Source organism: Vipera berus (assembly GCF_964194415.1).
Source record: "Vipera berus genome assembly, chromosome: 2".
Taxonomy (NCBI): domain Eukaryota; kingdom Metazoa; phylum Chordata; class Lepidosauria; order Squamata; family Viperidae; genus Vipera; species Vipera berus.
In genome coordinates this window covers 278477120-278491850 of record NC_138203.1, presented here as the reverse complement: position 1 = coordinate 278491850, position 14731 = coordinate 278477120, and the positions used below count along the sequence as shown (strand labels likewise).

Here is a 14731-nt window from a genome sequence, read left to right as displayed (position 1 = left end):
TCTGGAGAGACTGTGGCAGGGGTAGGCAGCCTCGGCTCTTCGATGACTCGTGGACTTCAACTCCCAGAATTCCTGAGCCAGCTTGGCTCAGCTTGCAAACCTCTCCCTTTCCCCTCAGCATGGCTGGCTCAGGAATTCTGGGAGTTGAAGTCCACGAGTCATAAAGCGGCCTAGAGCAGGGGTAGGCCACCTTGGCTCTTTGATGACTCGTGGACTTCAACTCCCAGAATTCCTGAGCCAGCATGGCTCAGCTTGGAAACCTCTCCCTTTCCCCTCAGCATGGCTGGCTCAGGAATTCTGGGAGTTGAAGTCCACGAGTCATAAAAGAGCCGAGGTTGCCTACTCCTGGACTATGGTATCGTGCTCTGGAAAGAGGTCCTAAAGCAGCATCTGCTGTGGCTAAAAAGGCCAATTTGAGAGTGGCAGTCACTTCCACATGGAGGGCAGATACAATCTGTCCCCTGTCCAGCCCCCAGATTTCGCTGGTTCCGGGACTGCCTCTTTGCCTCAGCCGCCACGGAAATTTTCAGCTCCATTGTGGTTCTAAATGGAGGACTGCTTGTATTTTTCCTCCTGGAGCCTTCAATAATGCAAGGATGACCAACTAATTTGCAGGGTTTTTTTTCCTTCCCATTTAGAACATAGAATAGAACATAGAATAACGGAAGGGACCCTGGAGGTCATCTAGTCCAACCCCCTGCTTGAGCAGGAGACCTTATACCAGGGGTAGGCAACCTCGGCTCTTTTATGACTCATGGACTTCAACTCCCAGAATTCCTGAGGCAGCGTAGCTGCCTCAGGAATTCTGGGAGTTGGAGTCCATGAGTCATAAAAGAGCCGAGGTTGCCTACCCCTGCCTTATACCATTCCAGACAAATGGCTGTCCAGTCTCTTCTTGATTGTGGTGGAGCACCCATAACTTCTGAAGGCAAACCGTTTCATTGATTGATTGTTCTCACCGTCAGGAAGTTTCTTCTTAATTCCAGGTTGCTTCTCTCCTTGCTTAGTTTCCATCCATTACTTCTTGTCCAGCCTTCTGGTGCTTTGGAAAATAGTTTTACCCCCTGGTCTTTGTGACAGCCCCTCAAATATTGGAAGACTGCTATCGTGTCACCCTAGGTTCTTTTCACCAGACTAAAAAGGTAAAGGTAAAGGTTCCCCCGCACATGCGTGCTAGTCGTTTCCGACTCTAGGGGCCGGTGCTCATCTCCGTTTCAAAGCCGAAGAGCCAGCGCTTATCCGAGGACGTCTCCGTGGTCATGTGGCCGGCATGACTAGACGCCAAAGGCGCACGGAACGCTGTTACCTTCCCACCGTAGTGGTCCCTATTTTTCTACTTGTATTTTTACGTGCTTTTGAACTGCTAGGTTGGCAGAAGCTGGGACGAGTGACAGGCGCTCACTCTGTTACGCGGCACTCGGGATTCAACCCGCCAAACTGCCGACCATCTGATCGACAAGCTCAGCGTCCTAACCCACTATTCCAACAACCCTTCTTTATATGTTTAGCCTCCAGCCCCCTAATCACCATTGTTGCTCTTCTCTGCACCCTTTTCAGAATCTCAACATCTTTTTTATAATACGGTGACCAAAACTGGATGCAGTATTCCAAGTGTGGCCTTACTAAGGCTTTGTAAAGCGGTACTAATATTTCATGTGATCTTGATTCTATGCCTCTATTAATGCTGCTGAATGAATAAAAAAAAGTCACCCAGGGGCTCTATGTAAAGCTATTTCCTTAGTGGCTATGAAAACCCAGCATAGAAGCCTGCAGTTATTAAATATGGAACGATTTATTTCTTTTATTAGGAGGGTTAATGGAAACACGCAGAATGGCGACTTCTCCAAGTACAGTCAGAAAGATTAAGGACATAATATGGGCATGTGCGTGTTGATCGGCCTATAGAGAAGGAATTAAACACCAATATCTGAATATTACAGGAAGTCCTCAATTTATGATGACAATTGAGACTAGAATTTTTATTGCTCAGCAAGATGGTTATTGAGGGAGTTGTTCCTGATTTTATGACCTTTTTTGTCACAGTTGTTAAATCAAGAGCCTTGGTGGAGCAGTGGGCTAATGCCTCCTTAAGTAACACCAGCTGCCTGCAATTAGTGCAGGTTCGAGTCCCACCAGGCTCAAGGTTGACTCAGCCTTTCCATCCTTCCGAGGTAGGTAAAATGAGGACCCAGATTGTTGGGGGCAATTAAGCTGACTTTGTAATAATGCCGCTTGGGCGTGTGTGAAAGCCCTAATGAGCAGGCATATACATAGAATGAAGGCTGCTGCTAAGCTTGTAAGCCGCCCTGAGTCTTTGGAGAAGGGCGGGATATAAATGGAATTAAAATAAAAAATAAAAATTGTTAAGGTTCTTAAGTGAATCATTCAGTTGTAAAACAGATCCAGTTTCCCATTAAATTTGCTTGTCAGAAGCTAGATGGGAAGATAGCAAATGGCGATCACACGTCCTTGGGAGGCTGCATACATATCCTTAATATTAATATCCTTTGTTGTTGTTAGTTGCGAAGTCGTGTCTGACCCATCGCGACCCCGTGGACAACGTTCCTCCTGGCCAGGGGTAAGCAACCTTGGCTCTTTTATGCCTCGTGGACTTCAACTCCCAGAATTCCTGAGCCAGCCATGCTGAGGGGAAAGGGAGAGGTTTTCATGCTGAGCCATGCTGGCTCAGGAATTCTGGGAGTTGAAGTCCACGAGTCATAAAAGAGCCACGGTTGCCTACCCCTGCTCCAGGCCTTCCTGTCCTCTACCATCTTCTGGAGCCCATTTAAGCTCACGCCTACTGCTTCAGTGACTCCATCCAGCCACCTCATTCTCTGTCGTCCCCTTCTTCTCTTGCCCTCAACCTTTGCCAGCATTAGGATCTTCTCCAGTGAGTCCTTCCTTCTCATTAGGTGGCCAAAGGATTTGAGTTTCAACTTCAGGATCTGGCCTTCTAAAGAGCAGTCAGGGTTGATCTCCTCTAGGACTGACCGGTTTGATCGCCTTGCAGTCCAAGGGACTCGCAGGAGTCTTCTCCAGCACCATAGTTCAAAGGCCTCAATTCTTTGTCGCTCAGCCTTTCTTATGGTCCAACTTTCACAGCCATACATTGCAGCTGGAAAGACCATAGCCTTGACTATACGCACTTTTGTTGACAGGGTGATGTCTCTGCTTTTTAGTGTGCTGTCTAGATTTGCCATGGCTTTCCTCCTCAGGAGCAAGCGTCTTTTAATTTCTTGGATGAAGTCCTCGTCTGCGGTGATCTTGGAGCCCAGGAAAATAAAATCTGTCACTACCTCCATTTCTTCCCCATCTATTTGCCAGGAATTGAGAGGGCCAGATGCCATGATCTTGGTTTTCTTAATGTTAAGTTTCAACCCAAGTTTTGCACTCTCCTTCTTCACCTGCAACAAGAGGCTCTTTAGTTCTTCACTTTCTGCCATTAGAGTGGTATCATCTGCGTATCTTAGGTTGTTGATATTTCTTCCGGCAATCTTAATTCCAGCTTTTGATTCATCTAGCCCTGCCTTTCTCATGATGTGATATGTATGTATATAGCATGTTTATATGTATGTTATGCATGTGTACAATTTTGAGAGCAGGCAACAGAACTTCACTTTTAACGCGTGCCAGTGTGCCCACAGTAAAACAAAATAACCTATCTATCTACCTGACTTATGACCGGTTTTTACACTTAACGGCCGTTTCAGCATCGCCATGGTCACATGATCAAAATTTGGTATTTAGGAGAGTCGCACTTTCCTGGGGTCATGTGATCACCATTTTTAACCTTCCCAAGCCAGCCAACTTCCAACAAGCAAAGTCAATGGGGGAAGCCAGATTCGTTTAATGACCGATTTACTTAACAACTGCAGTGATTTGCTCAACAACTGTTGCAAGAAAGGTTGTAAAATGGGACAGAACTCACTTAGCAACAGCCTCACTTAGCGACAGAAATTCTGGGCTCAGTTTTGGTCGTAAGTCGAGGACTACCCATCGTTAAAGTCAGGGGTGCCCTGATGTCTATTTTATGCCAACGTCTCTCTCCCCCCCCCTCCCCGGGTAAACTTCACAGCCCATGTTTCTCCAAGAGATGACTTTTTAATCTTTGTGTGTTTCTTTTATAGTGCTTTGTGCTTTCCGGGAGAATATTGAGCACCCCAGATCTGGAGCAAAGGGCTTTTTTCCCAGAAAAAAAATAAAATAAAAAAATCCTGAGGTGTTTTTAAAAACCCAGAGACTTGTATTTCGCAGTCATGTGACAAGAGTCCTCAAAGCCACTGTTGTGAGTTTCTTCGCCGTCTGCCACCCTGGATAGAAGCGAATCTGATCTGCCGTTGATCCCAACGATGAAAATGGAGGCCTCGGGATCTCCGGCGGACCTGAAGCCAGCATTAGACCTGGATGGGCCAAGGGAAAGCGTGGCCCCGGTGGGCTCCGACCACCAGGATCTGAGGTGGAGAACTCTTCCACGCATTAAGCAGGAGCCGGAAGACGGTTGTCTCTCGTCCCTGCACTGGGAGACCCAGTGGCAGGAGTTCCTGGGCGGCATGCAGTCCCCGTGCCCGGGATGGGGGTCCAGACCGCTGCCAGTCGCTACCCCGTGGGGGGACACCAAGGCACCCATGGCCCCTCTGGAATTGGCGGCCACCAGCAGCCAGCGGCCCTCGGGAGGGGCGTTTTTCCAACCTGGGCTGCCAGGTTTTGTGGGAACGACGCAGCCGGCTGACCAGGAAAGGTGGGAAGTTAAGGAGGAGGTGGAGAACCAGGAGCCCCCCTGCCAGCGCTTCAGGCAGTTCCTCTACCAAGAAGCAGAGGGTCCCCGAGAGCTTTGCAGTCATCTCCGGGAGCTTTGCCACCAATGGCTGAAGCCGGAGAGATACTCCAAGGAGCAGATCCTGGAGCTGGTGACCCTGGAGCAGTTCCTGGCCGTCCTGCCCCGGGCCATGGAGTGTTGGGTCCGGGAGTGCCACCCCCACACGTGTGCCCAGGCCGTAGCCCTGGCGGAGGACTTCCTGGTGAGGCACCCAGAGGAAGGGAGGCAGGAGCAGAAGGTGAGAGCCTAAATCCTCTTTAGGACCTCAGGTGGGCCACCAGCCTTCCAGATCCTTCCAGAAGCTGTCCTTTAATTTGTCCCATATGGCCCAGAGGGACGGGCTTTTGGGTGCCATGATGGGTATTACTAGGGCAAGGGTAGGCAACCCTGGCTCTTTGATGACTCGTGGACTTCAACTCCCAGAATTCCTGAGCCAGCATGGCTCACCTTGGAAACCTCTCCCTTTCCCCTCAGCGTGGCTGGCTCAGGAATTCTGGGAGTTGAAGTCCACGAGTCATGAAGCGGCCTAAGCCAGGAGTAGGCCACCTTGGCTCTTTGATGACTCGTGGACTTCAACTCCCAGAATTCCTGAGCCAGCATGGCTCAGATTGGAAACCCCTCTTTCCCCTCAGCATGGCTGGCTGAGGAATTCTGGGAGTTGAAGTCCATGAGTCATCAAAGAGCCAGGGTTGCCTACCCCTCTGTAACTAGGGCAATTTTGGCCATCTTTGAGAGCTGCCACTATCCTGAAGGGACCCAGCTGAAGGCAACATGGAATTTTGAAATTTTACAATTTGTTGTTTTATCGTTTTGAAACTCTTCATCTTAAATTAATTCTAGTTTTAATGTTAATTGTATTGATGACATTGAACACTGCCCAGAAACCTTCTCTGAGGCAGATGGGCTGTTAAGAAATAGAAGAAAGAGAGAGAGAGAGAGAGAGAGAGAGAGAGAGAGAGAGAGAGAGAGAGAGAGAGAGAGAGAGAGAGAGAGAGAGAGAGAGAGAAGGGAGGGAGGGAGGGAGGGAGGAGGAAGAAAGGAAGATGAAAGAAAGAAAAAGAAAGAAAAGGAAGGAAGGAAGGAAAAAGGAAGGAGAGGGAGAGGGCGGAAAGGAAAGAAGGAAGGAAAGAGGGAAGGAAGGAAAGAAGGAAGGCATGTAGGTAGGTATCCTGGCTTTCCTAATCCTCCGATAGCTCTCCATCTTGAGCAATTCCAAATATTTGCTTATTTTTAGGGCCCAGGCATGTTTCACGTCGTGACCGTGAATTTTCCTGACTCTGATCAAGTATCACCTGAAAGGCTTCTTAGCAGGCCAGTGAAGCAGGAGGTCAACGAAGATGGACTTTCTCAAGGTAAGCAGTTCTTACTACCAATTAAATCAGTTTTTTCCTCAACCTTGGCAACTTTAAGATGTCTGGACTTCAACTCCCCAAATTATCCAGCCAGGCAACTACCTGGCTGGGAAATTCCTGGAAGTTGAGGCCCATTACCTCGTAAAGTTGCCAAGATTGAGAAACACTATTTTTTTTATTTTTTTTTAATCCCATTTATATCCCGCCCTTCTCTGAAGACTCAGGGCGGCTTACAATTTTTAAAGCACAAATCAATCTGCTTAGCAATAGCCTTCATTCTATGTATATGCCTGCTTATTAGGGCTTTCGGCCCACCCCAAGCGGCATTATTACAAAGTCAGCTTAATTGCCCCCAACAATCTGGGTCCTCATTTTACCTACCTCGGAAGGATGGAAGGCTGAGTCAACCTTGAGCCTGGTGGGACTCGAACCTGCACTAATTGCAGGCAGCTGGTGTTACTTTAAGGAGGCATTAGCCCACTGCTCCACCAAGGCTCCAAATTTTCCTGTGGAGTTGATTGTTCTGGTCTGGGCTACCTTGTGGAGCTCACAGACTAGACTTGCTTGACAGTTATTGTTCATTTATTTTAAAAATGTAACCTTAACAGTAGAAAAGATTCTTCTGTTAACTTTTTTTCTCCCCCATCTACAAATTCTCTTTCTCGCTAAATGCATTTGTCCGTTTCAATAAATTAAACAAAGCGAGGAAGATATTATAAAAATATTGGCCAAAGGAGCGGTAACAGGACATCGGTCTGGAAAAAAAAAGTTACTGTAATAGGTTGGAATAAGACTGAGAAAAAAATGACCTTTTTTTTACAAAAAGCCAGAAATATAACCCCCACCTACTGATACTGGAAAACAGTAGCAAAAAACTGTAAGCAACGTTCTCCCAAAATTCAGCATTTTCCTCTTTTGTAGTTCTAGACAGTCAGAATCAGTGAATCGGAATAGAGCTGGAAGGGAGCTTGGAGGTCTTCTAGTCCAACCCCTTGCTCAAGCAGAAGACCCTATACCAGGGGTAGGCCACCTTGGCTCTTTCATGACCCGTGGACTTCAACTCCCAGAATTCCTCAGCTAGCACTGCTCAGCTTGGAAACCTCTCCCTTTCCCCTCAGCATGGCTGGCTCAGGAATTCTAGGAGTTGAAGTCCACGAGTCATAAAGCGGCCTAGGCCACGGGTAGGCAACCTTGGCTCTTTCATGACCCGTGGACTTCAACTCCCAGAATTCCTGAGCCGGCCATGCTGAGGGGAAAGAGAGGTTTCCAAGCTAATCCATGCTGGCTCAGGAATTCTGGGAGTTGAAGTCCACAAGTCATAAAGCGGCCTAGGCCAGGGGTAGGCAACCTTGGCTCTTTCATGACCCGTGGACTTCAACTCCCAGAATTCCTGAGCCGGCCATGCTGAGGGGAAAGAGAGGTTTCCAAGCTAATCCATGCTGGCTCAGGAATTCTGGGAGTTGAAGTCCACAAGTCATAAAGCGGCCTAGGCCAGGGGTAGGCAACCTTGGCTCTTTCATGACCCGTGGACTTCAACTCCCAGAATTCCTCAGCTAGCACTGCTCAGCTTGGAAACCTCTCCCTTTCCCCTCAGCATGGCTGGCTCGGGAATTCTGGGAGTTGAAGTCCACGAGTCACAAAAGAGCCAAGGTTGCCTACCCCTGCCCTATACCATTTCAGACAAGTGGCTGTCCAGTCTCTTCTTAAAAGCCTCCAGTGATGAAGCACCCACAACTTCAGAAGGAAAGCTATTCCACTAGTTAATTGTCCTCACTGTCAGGAATTTTCTCCTTAGTTCCAGGTTGCTTCTGACCTTGATTAGTTTCCATCCGTTGTTTCTCGCCCTGCCTTCTGGTGCTTCGGGAAATAAATTCACACCCCACTCCTCTTTGTGGCAGCCCCTCAGATACTGGAATACCGCTACCGTGTCACCCCTAGTCCTTCTTTTCTTTAGATTGGCCCTACCCAAATCCGGCAACCGGTCTTCATATGTTTTAGTCTCCAGGCCTTTGATCATCTTAGTTGCTCCTCTTCACGCTTTTTCCCCCAACGTTGAGTGTCCCGAGTTTGCACTCTTCCTTTGAGAACGAATTTTACCGTGTTTTCTCTTTCTTCCGGCAGACGATGGGCAGGCGGGCGAAATCAGAAAAGACGACGAGTGGAACCACGCCGTGGGAATGGAGCCCCACGGCTCGTTGTCCACGGAAAGGCGGGAAGGGACGGGTGGACTTGGTGAAGCGGGAGAAGCCCAGAAAAATCCTCAAGGCCCGCAGGAGAACGGCCCCAGGGGAACGGAGGGGAACGCGTCTGGAGCGAAACAGTCCCTGTGTTCAAACTGTGGGGGAACTTTTAATCCTATCTCCGGTCTGCTCGACCCAGAAGGGTTTCCCCTGGGTGCGAATCCCTACAAATGCTCCGTGTGCGAGAAGAGCTTCTGCCAGGTTGCCAAGCTCATCGCTCACGAGCGGCTGCACACCGGCGACTGGCCGTACAAGTGCTCCTTCTGCGGCAAGAGCTTCAACCGCAGCTCCGACGTCTCCCGCCACGAGCGGATCCACACGGGGGAGAAGCCTTTCAAGTGCACCACCTGCGAGAAGTGCTTCAGCCAGCGGTCCAAGCTGATCGTCCACGAGCGGTTCCACACGGGCGTCAAGCCCCACACTTGCTCCTACTGCGGGAGGAGCTTCCACCAGAGGTCGGACCTGGTGAAACACGAGCGGATCCACACGGGAGAGAAGCCGTACAAGTGCTCCGATTGCGGAGGGAGCTTCCACCGGAGTTCGGATCTGGTGAAACACAAGTGGATCCACACCGGGGAGCGGCCGTACAAGTGTTCCACCTGTGAGAAGAGCTTCCGGCAGCGCTCGGCCCTCCTCTACCACGAGAGGACGCACACAGGGGAGAAGCCGTACGCCTGCACGGCCTGCGGGAAAGGCTTCAGTTGCAAAGCCCATCTGGTGCTTCACAAGAGGACGCACACGGGGGAGAAGCCCTACAAGTGCAACTACTGCGGGAAAAGCTTCACCACCAGTTCATACTTTGTGAAGCATCAGAGGATGCATTTAGGGCAAGAAACCCTGCCGGTTCTGTGAAAGGAACAAAAGCGCCCTGAAACGTTTCAGAGGCTTTCCCTTGACGTGGATCGAAAAAGAGAAGCCTGGCCTGTCGAAAGCTAGTCAGAAATAAGTCCCGACGGCTTAGTTTTCTCTTTGCGGGGATTTGTCAAAACAAGCGGCAAACTTCCCCGTCCTGTAGCTTCACTGGGGAAGAGTCTTGATCGGCCGCGGTTGCGAATCCTGAATTGTACAGTTGGGTTTGGGTGGCAAGAAACACCCGTGCTGGATCGTGTGGGAGGAAAAGAAGCTGAGCGAAGGGCCTGTAATGGCTTCAAAGATTGGGTAGCAGTTAGGAAAAGCCCGTGCAGTGGGGTTCTCGTATTGAGCTTGTAGACACCCGTGGGCCTATCGTCCCTCTATTCCTCCTGTATTCAATTAATATATTTTAATTAAAGCTGATAATAAGTGGGAAATAAGCCTTGGTGGAGCAGTGGGCTAATGCCTCCTTAAGTAACACCAACTGCCTGCAATTAGTGCAGGTTCGAGTCCCACCAGGCTCAAGGTTGACTCAGCCTTCCATCCTTCCGAGGTAGGTAAAATGAGGACCCAGATTGTTGGGGGCAATTAAGCTGACTTTGTAATAATGCCACTTGGGGTGTGTGTGTGTGTGAAAGCCCTAATAAGCAGGCATATACATAGAATGAAGGCTACTGCTAAGTTTGTAAGCCGCCCTGAGTCTTCGGAGAAGGGCGGGATATAAATGGAATTTTAAAAAAAAACGGACTTTGAGTCAGGCACTGGCCTAAGGCCCAAAGGGTCCTTCTCCTTTCTTGGGAAATAAAAATGATAGATGGCTGCTTGGTTGGAAATGGGTCCAGATAGCCAGAAAAGAACGCTGCGTTGGCCGAAGGGTTGTTGTTAATGGAGGAATGCTGGGTGGGCTGGGGTTGACCCGCCCCCATTGTAAAAGTCTGACTGTACACCCCCACCCACCCAACTCCGTCTAGTAAGGCTGCTAAAAGATCCTGAACTGTGGGTCTGACCTCCTGTAATACGGCAACTTCCCTAAGAAGAATTGTTCTAAATTATTTGTCAAGAGGTCCCAATTCTGAAAATCTCTGTAAAAAGAACCCCAAAGGAGAATTTAGCCAAAACATTTCCCTTTTATACTCCACTCTGTCCCCAGCCTCTCCTCCCGGACACAAGCAACTTTTGAAAAAAGGAAAATTCGGATTTTTTTCCCCACTTTGCTATTAAAAATACATACTTCCTCAAGGTGCATATATATACAGGAGCTCTCGACTCACAGTACTCAATTAGTGATGGTTTGAAGTTACAACGGCACTGAAAAAAAACTGACTTGTAACTATCACACGATTGTTGTGGCACCCTCGTGGTCACGAGATCAAAATCCAGACGCTTGGCAACCAACTCAGATATTTATGACGGTTTGCAGAGTCCTGGCGTCGTGTGATCCCATTTTGCAACCTTCGGAGGAGCCGGATTGACTGAACAACCGTGTTACTAATTTAACAATTTAACTAATTTGACAATTGCAATAATTCACACAACTGTGGCACGAAAGGTGATAAAATGGGGCAAGGCTCACTTAACAAAAGGTCTCACTTAGCAACAGAGATTCTGGGCTGAATTGTGGTCGTACGTCAAGGACTTCCCGTCATTCGTTTGCAGTACAGAACTGTTAGACCAGCAACCTTGGCCTGCTTGAGGATGTCTGGACTTCAACTCCCAGAATCCCCTAAGCCGCCATGCTGGCTGGGGAATTCTGGCAGTTGAACTCCACACACGATCTAATGTTTGATTTGTTAATCAGTTGTTTCTAAAACCCTAGTGAGAGCACACCTGGAATACTACAGCCAATTTTGGTCACCGTGCTACAAAAAAGACATTGAGAGTTTGGAAAAAATTCAGAGAAGAGCAACTAAGATGATCCAAGGCCTGGAGACTAAAAAACATACGAAGAACGGCTGTGGGACTTTGGGTTTGGCCAGTCTAAAGAAAAGAAGAAATAGGGGAGACATGATAGCAGCGTTCCAGTATCTGAGGGGCTGCCACAAGGCAGAAGGGGCCAAGTTGTTCACCAAAGCACCAGAGGGCAGGACGAGAAACCATGGTTGGAAACTGATCAAGGAGAGAAGCAACCTGGAATTAAGGAGAAACTTCCTGATTGTGAGGACAATTAACCCGTGGAACAGCTTTGCCTCCAGAAATCGTGGGCCCTCCCATCAGTGGACATTTTTAAGAAGAGGCTAGATGGTCACTTGTCTGAGATGGTATATAGGTTCTCCTGCTTAAGCAGGGGGGCTGGACTAGAAGACCTCCGAGGTCCCTTCCAGTTCTTATTCCATTAAGAATATTAAGCGATCAAGCATTAGGCAGATCCGAGTTCCCCATTGACTTTGATCGCTGGGAACGTGGCAAATAGTGGCCACATGTCCCCGTTGTAGAAATATGCCGGTGCTAAGCACTCAAATTTTGCTCACGTGACCGTGGGGTCGTAAGTCGGGGACTGCCTGTACCTCTTTCATTTCCGATGACTAATAAAGAGGGGTGCATGGAGATGAGAAATAAGTGGCGCAGAGGGAAGGCTACTGCTAAGCTTGTAAGCCGCCCTGAGTCTTCGGAGAAGGGCGGGATATAAATGGAATTAAAATAAATAAATAAAATAAGGCTGGTGGAATTTCTTCTGCCTGTGAGCTGCTCAGAGGCCTCTGATTAGCTTACATCTAGAAGGATGCCAGGCTGATCTGGAAGATGCTTTTGAATGCTCAGGCCCAAACCAGTATTTGAACTGGTTTGGGTCTCCTCAGCTGAGGCAAAAGGAAGAAGAATATTTATCTCTTTATGAGATGATTCTTGAAGAACTGGCGCCTTTCTTGCCCCAAATTGGAGATATGGGGACAAGCCACAGAATAGAACATGGCTCTTTCAAACGTGGCCCTTTTATGACTTGTGGACTTCAACTCCCAGGATCCCTCGGCCACAGGCACACGCCTGGCTGAGGAATTCTGGGAGTTGAAGTCCACAAGTCATAAAAGGGCCAAGTTTGAAACAGCCCTAGAATAGAAGTTCGTCATAAATTATATGGCAGCTATATAAATTATGTAGCTCAGTGGCCGAGTACGTGTTTTGCCTGGAGAAATTTGCTGCGTTCACAATGACTTCTTCAAAAACAAAAAACAAAGGCTGGAAAATTGCTTCTGGACACATGGGTGCCTCGGTCTTACAACCGTTAGCGACTTCAGACTATATTTCCGATCCCAATTTCGGTTACAATCTGAGGACTGCCTGTACAGAAATAGACGGCTATTGTGCCTCGGAAGAATATAGGTTTATTCTTCAGAGTTTAAATTTTTACGCCACCCAGAGTCGCCTTGTAAGGAAGATGGGCGGCATAAAAATTTAATAAATAAATAAAACAAAAGCACATCGATTCCTTCCCAGAAGGCCCGTGTTTCTACAATTTTGGCCTTTGGGGAGAAAAAACAACAACAGCCAAATTATTCCATAAAGGAAACTGGTGGGAATTTGGGGTTTTGTGGATTTTATAGCAGGTCAGGGAGATCACCGAACGGAGCGCTTGTCTCTACTTCTGCGCCTGAATCGCACAAGGGATTGTTTAAAAAATTAATTACATCCCAAATGGCTTTCCTTTGCTGACATGTCTTAATAGAGATCGGAGGAGGTGGGTGTGGTATTGTCGAAAGAAATCTGTACGTGTCTTACGTTTTTTTTTTGGGGGGGGGAAAGCATGAGTATGTTTGACTATTTATTTATCCTCGTGGTTGGGACGCTACCTTTTTAATGCCTGTAATATAAATGGCTTATTTCTCAATGCCTTGGTGAAAACTAGATGAGTGTCTTTGGGTCACAAGGTGGATTCAAGCAGATCAACTCTGTTCAGGTGCGGCTATGCAACCGTGGCAGCAATCCCCCCCTCCCTCCGCCTAACCCTGCCAAAGAATTATTTGCCTTACTCAAGACTTGACCAACACAGCTGGAAAAGTTGCCAGTCCTCAAAAAGGAAGGCAAAGAGGTCGTTGGGTGGATTGATGCGTAATGCGTTGATAGGCTGGGAGGAAGGAACGGCAGGAATCTTAGCTGCACAGATCCTTATTTCAAAAACAGGTCTTTTCCAACTCCCCAAAGTTGTTGGACGTACACTGGGATACAACTGGAATGTGATCCAGGCCTCCCAAGACACCCTAAAGGGCAAACGCATGGCTACCTCTCCAGATTTTCTGTATCTACCTTGGATCCTTTTCTACTTGTTCTGCTTTTTTGTTAACGCAAACCTCGCTCCGCGAATCCAAACAAAAAAAAAACCTCTCTCCGAGCCATTGCGAGAAACTCTGCAGCCAACATTAAGGATCTAAAAAATCACCACAGAAATGGACATTAAGCTGTTTCACTCCTGTGCCTGGAATCTCTGCAGGATTGGTGGCAAAAAAGTCAAAAGATGGCCGCAAGAATGAGATGGAGGCAAAAGACGGTGGAACTTCAGCCACACCGGTGCAGCCACCGTCTTGCTCTTGTCCCAATTGTGTGGTCTCCTTGCCTGCCCGGCCGTATCGTTGTTGTAGCAGGAAAGCTATAAAATTCTGTTTCTAGAAGCACCTGGCTGGAGAAAGGTCAGCCATCACTTTCGGAGTTCTTAGCTAAGGATCCATTTGACACCAGCAGATTCAATTCAGACAGAAAAGCACAATTTCTCCCCCCCCCCCGACTTTTGCTGTCTTCCGCGCTGCTTCTCCAAAGACCTTCAATGTTTGTGGCTCAAGGGTGCATGTTTAATGACGCACACGTGAGGAAGGACCCTTCAAAATCGCACCACAAGCTGTCCCAGCCTTTGAACCCTTAAAAACAGTGTTTTTATCTTTGGGGGGGCCCCCGCGGGGCTGTCTATGAGATGCATGCTCAACCTGAGGTTTTCTCAATTTTTTTTTCAATCTGCCTAAATAATTGAGGGCAGAGCTAGCTTGCAATATTAATGTTTATGATGATCGTCCTGTACACCGCTTTTGTGTTTGTGTGCGTGTGTGTGTATATATATATGTAATGCTGTATTCTTGAAATAAATAATCCTTTTGGTTTAGAAGCTCAGCCATAAATCTCGTTCTTGAGAGGCAGCGTTAGCACCTCAATGGACCTCACCCATCTACTAATAATCGCTTGCGTTAAAATATCTCAGGCATAGTTATGTTGGGCCCAGAGGTAGCTGAGAAGTATGCAGTTGAGTAGTGAGTAAAAAGTTAAAAAAAAGACATGCATGCCGACTGGAGAATTTTGGGAATTGAAGTCCACACATCTTAAATTTGCCAAGTTTGAAAAGCACTGATATAGTTAAACGCTGTATAATCTGTAATTTACCCAGAGAGCATCTGAGTTTGGCAGAAAGAAAGAGAGGAAGGAAGATAAATAATCCCTGTGTTTCCATTCCACTCCCTGTTCTGTTCTGTTCTATTCTATTCTATTCTATTCCTTAT

At 47.8% G+C, this 14731-nt stretch overlaps 1 protein-coding gene across 2 annotated transcripts in view; it reads left to right on the top strand.

Moving 5' to 3' along the window:
• Positions 1 to 12193, top strand: part of LOC308661188 (uncharacterized protein) — a 14755-nt gene extending 2562 nt beyond the window's left edge. Inside the window, exons 2-4 of one of the 2 annotated variants that reach the window (XM_081316031.1) lie at positions 4128 to 5054; positions 6051 to 6168; positions 8290 to 12193. In XM_081316031.1, the coding sequence (XP_081172157.1) occupies positions 4350 to 5054; positions 6051 to 6168; positions 8290 to 9260 (1794 nt within the window). In that variant the 5' untranslated portion in view covers positions 4128 to 4349 and the 3' untranslated portion in view covers positions 9261 to 12193. Of the gene's footprint in view, positions 1 to 4008; positions 5055 to 6050; positions 6169 to 8289 lie in introns of those variants that run through there. The other variant, XM_081316032.1, reaches the window with a different exon arrangement.
• Positions 12194 to 14731: the final 2538 nt, after the last annotated feature.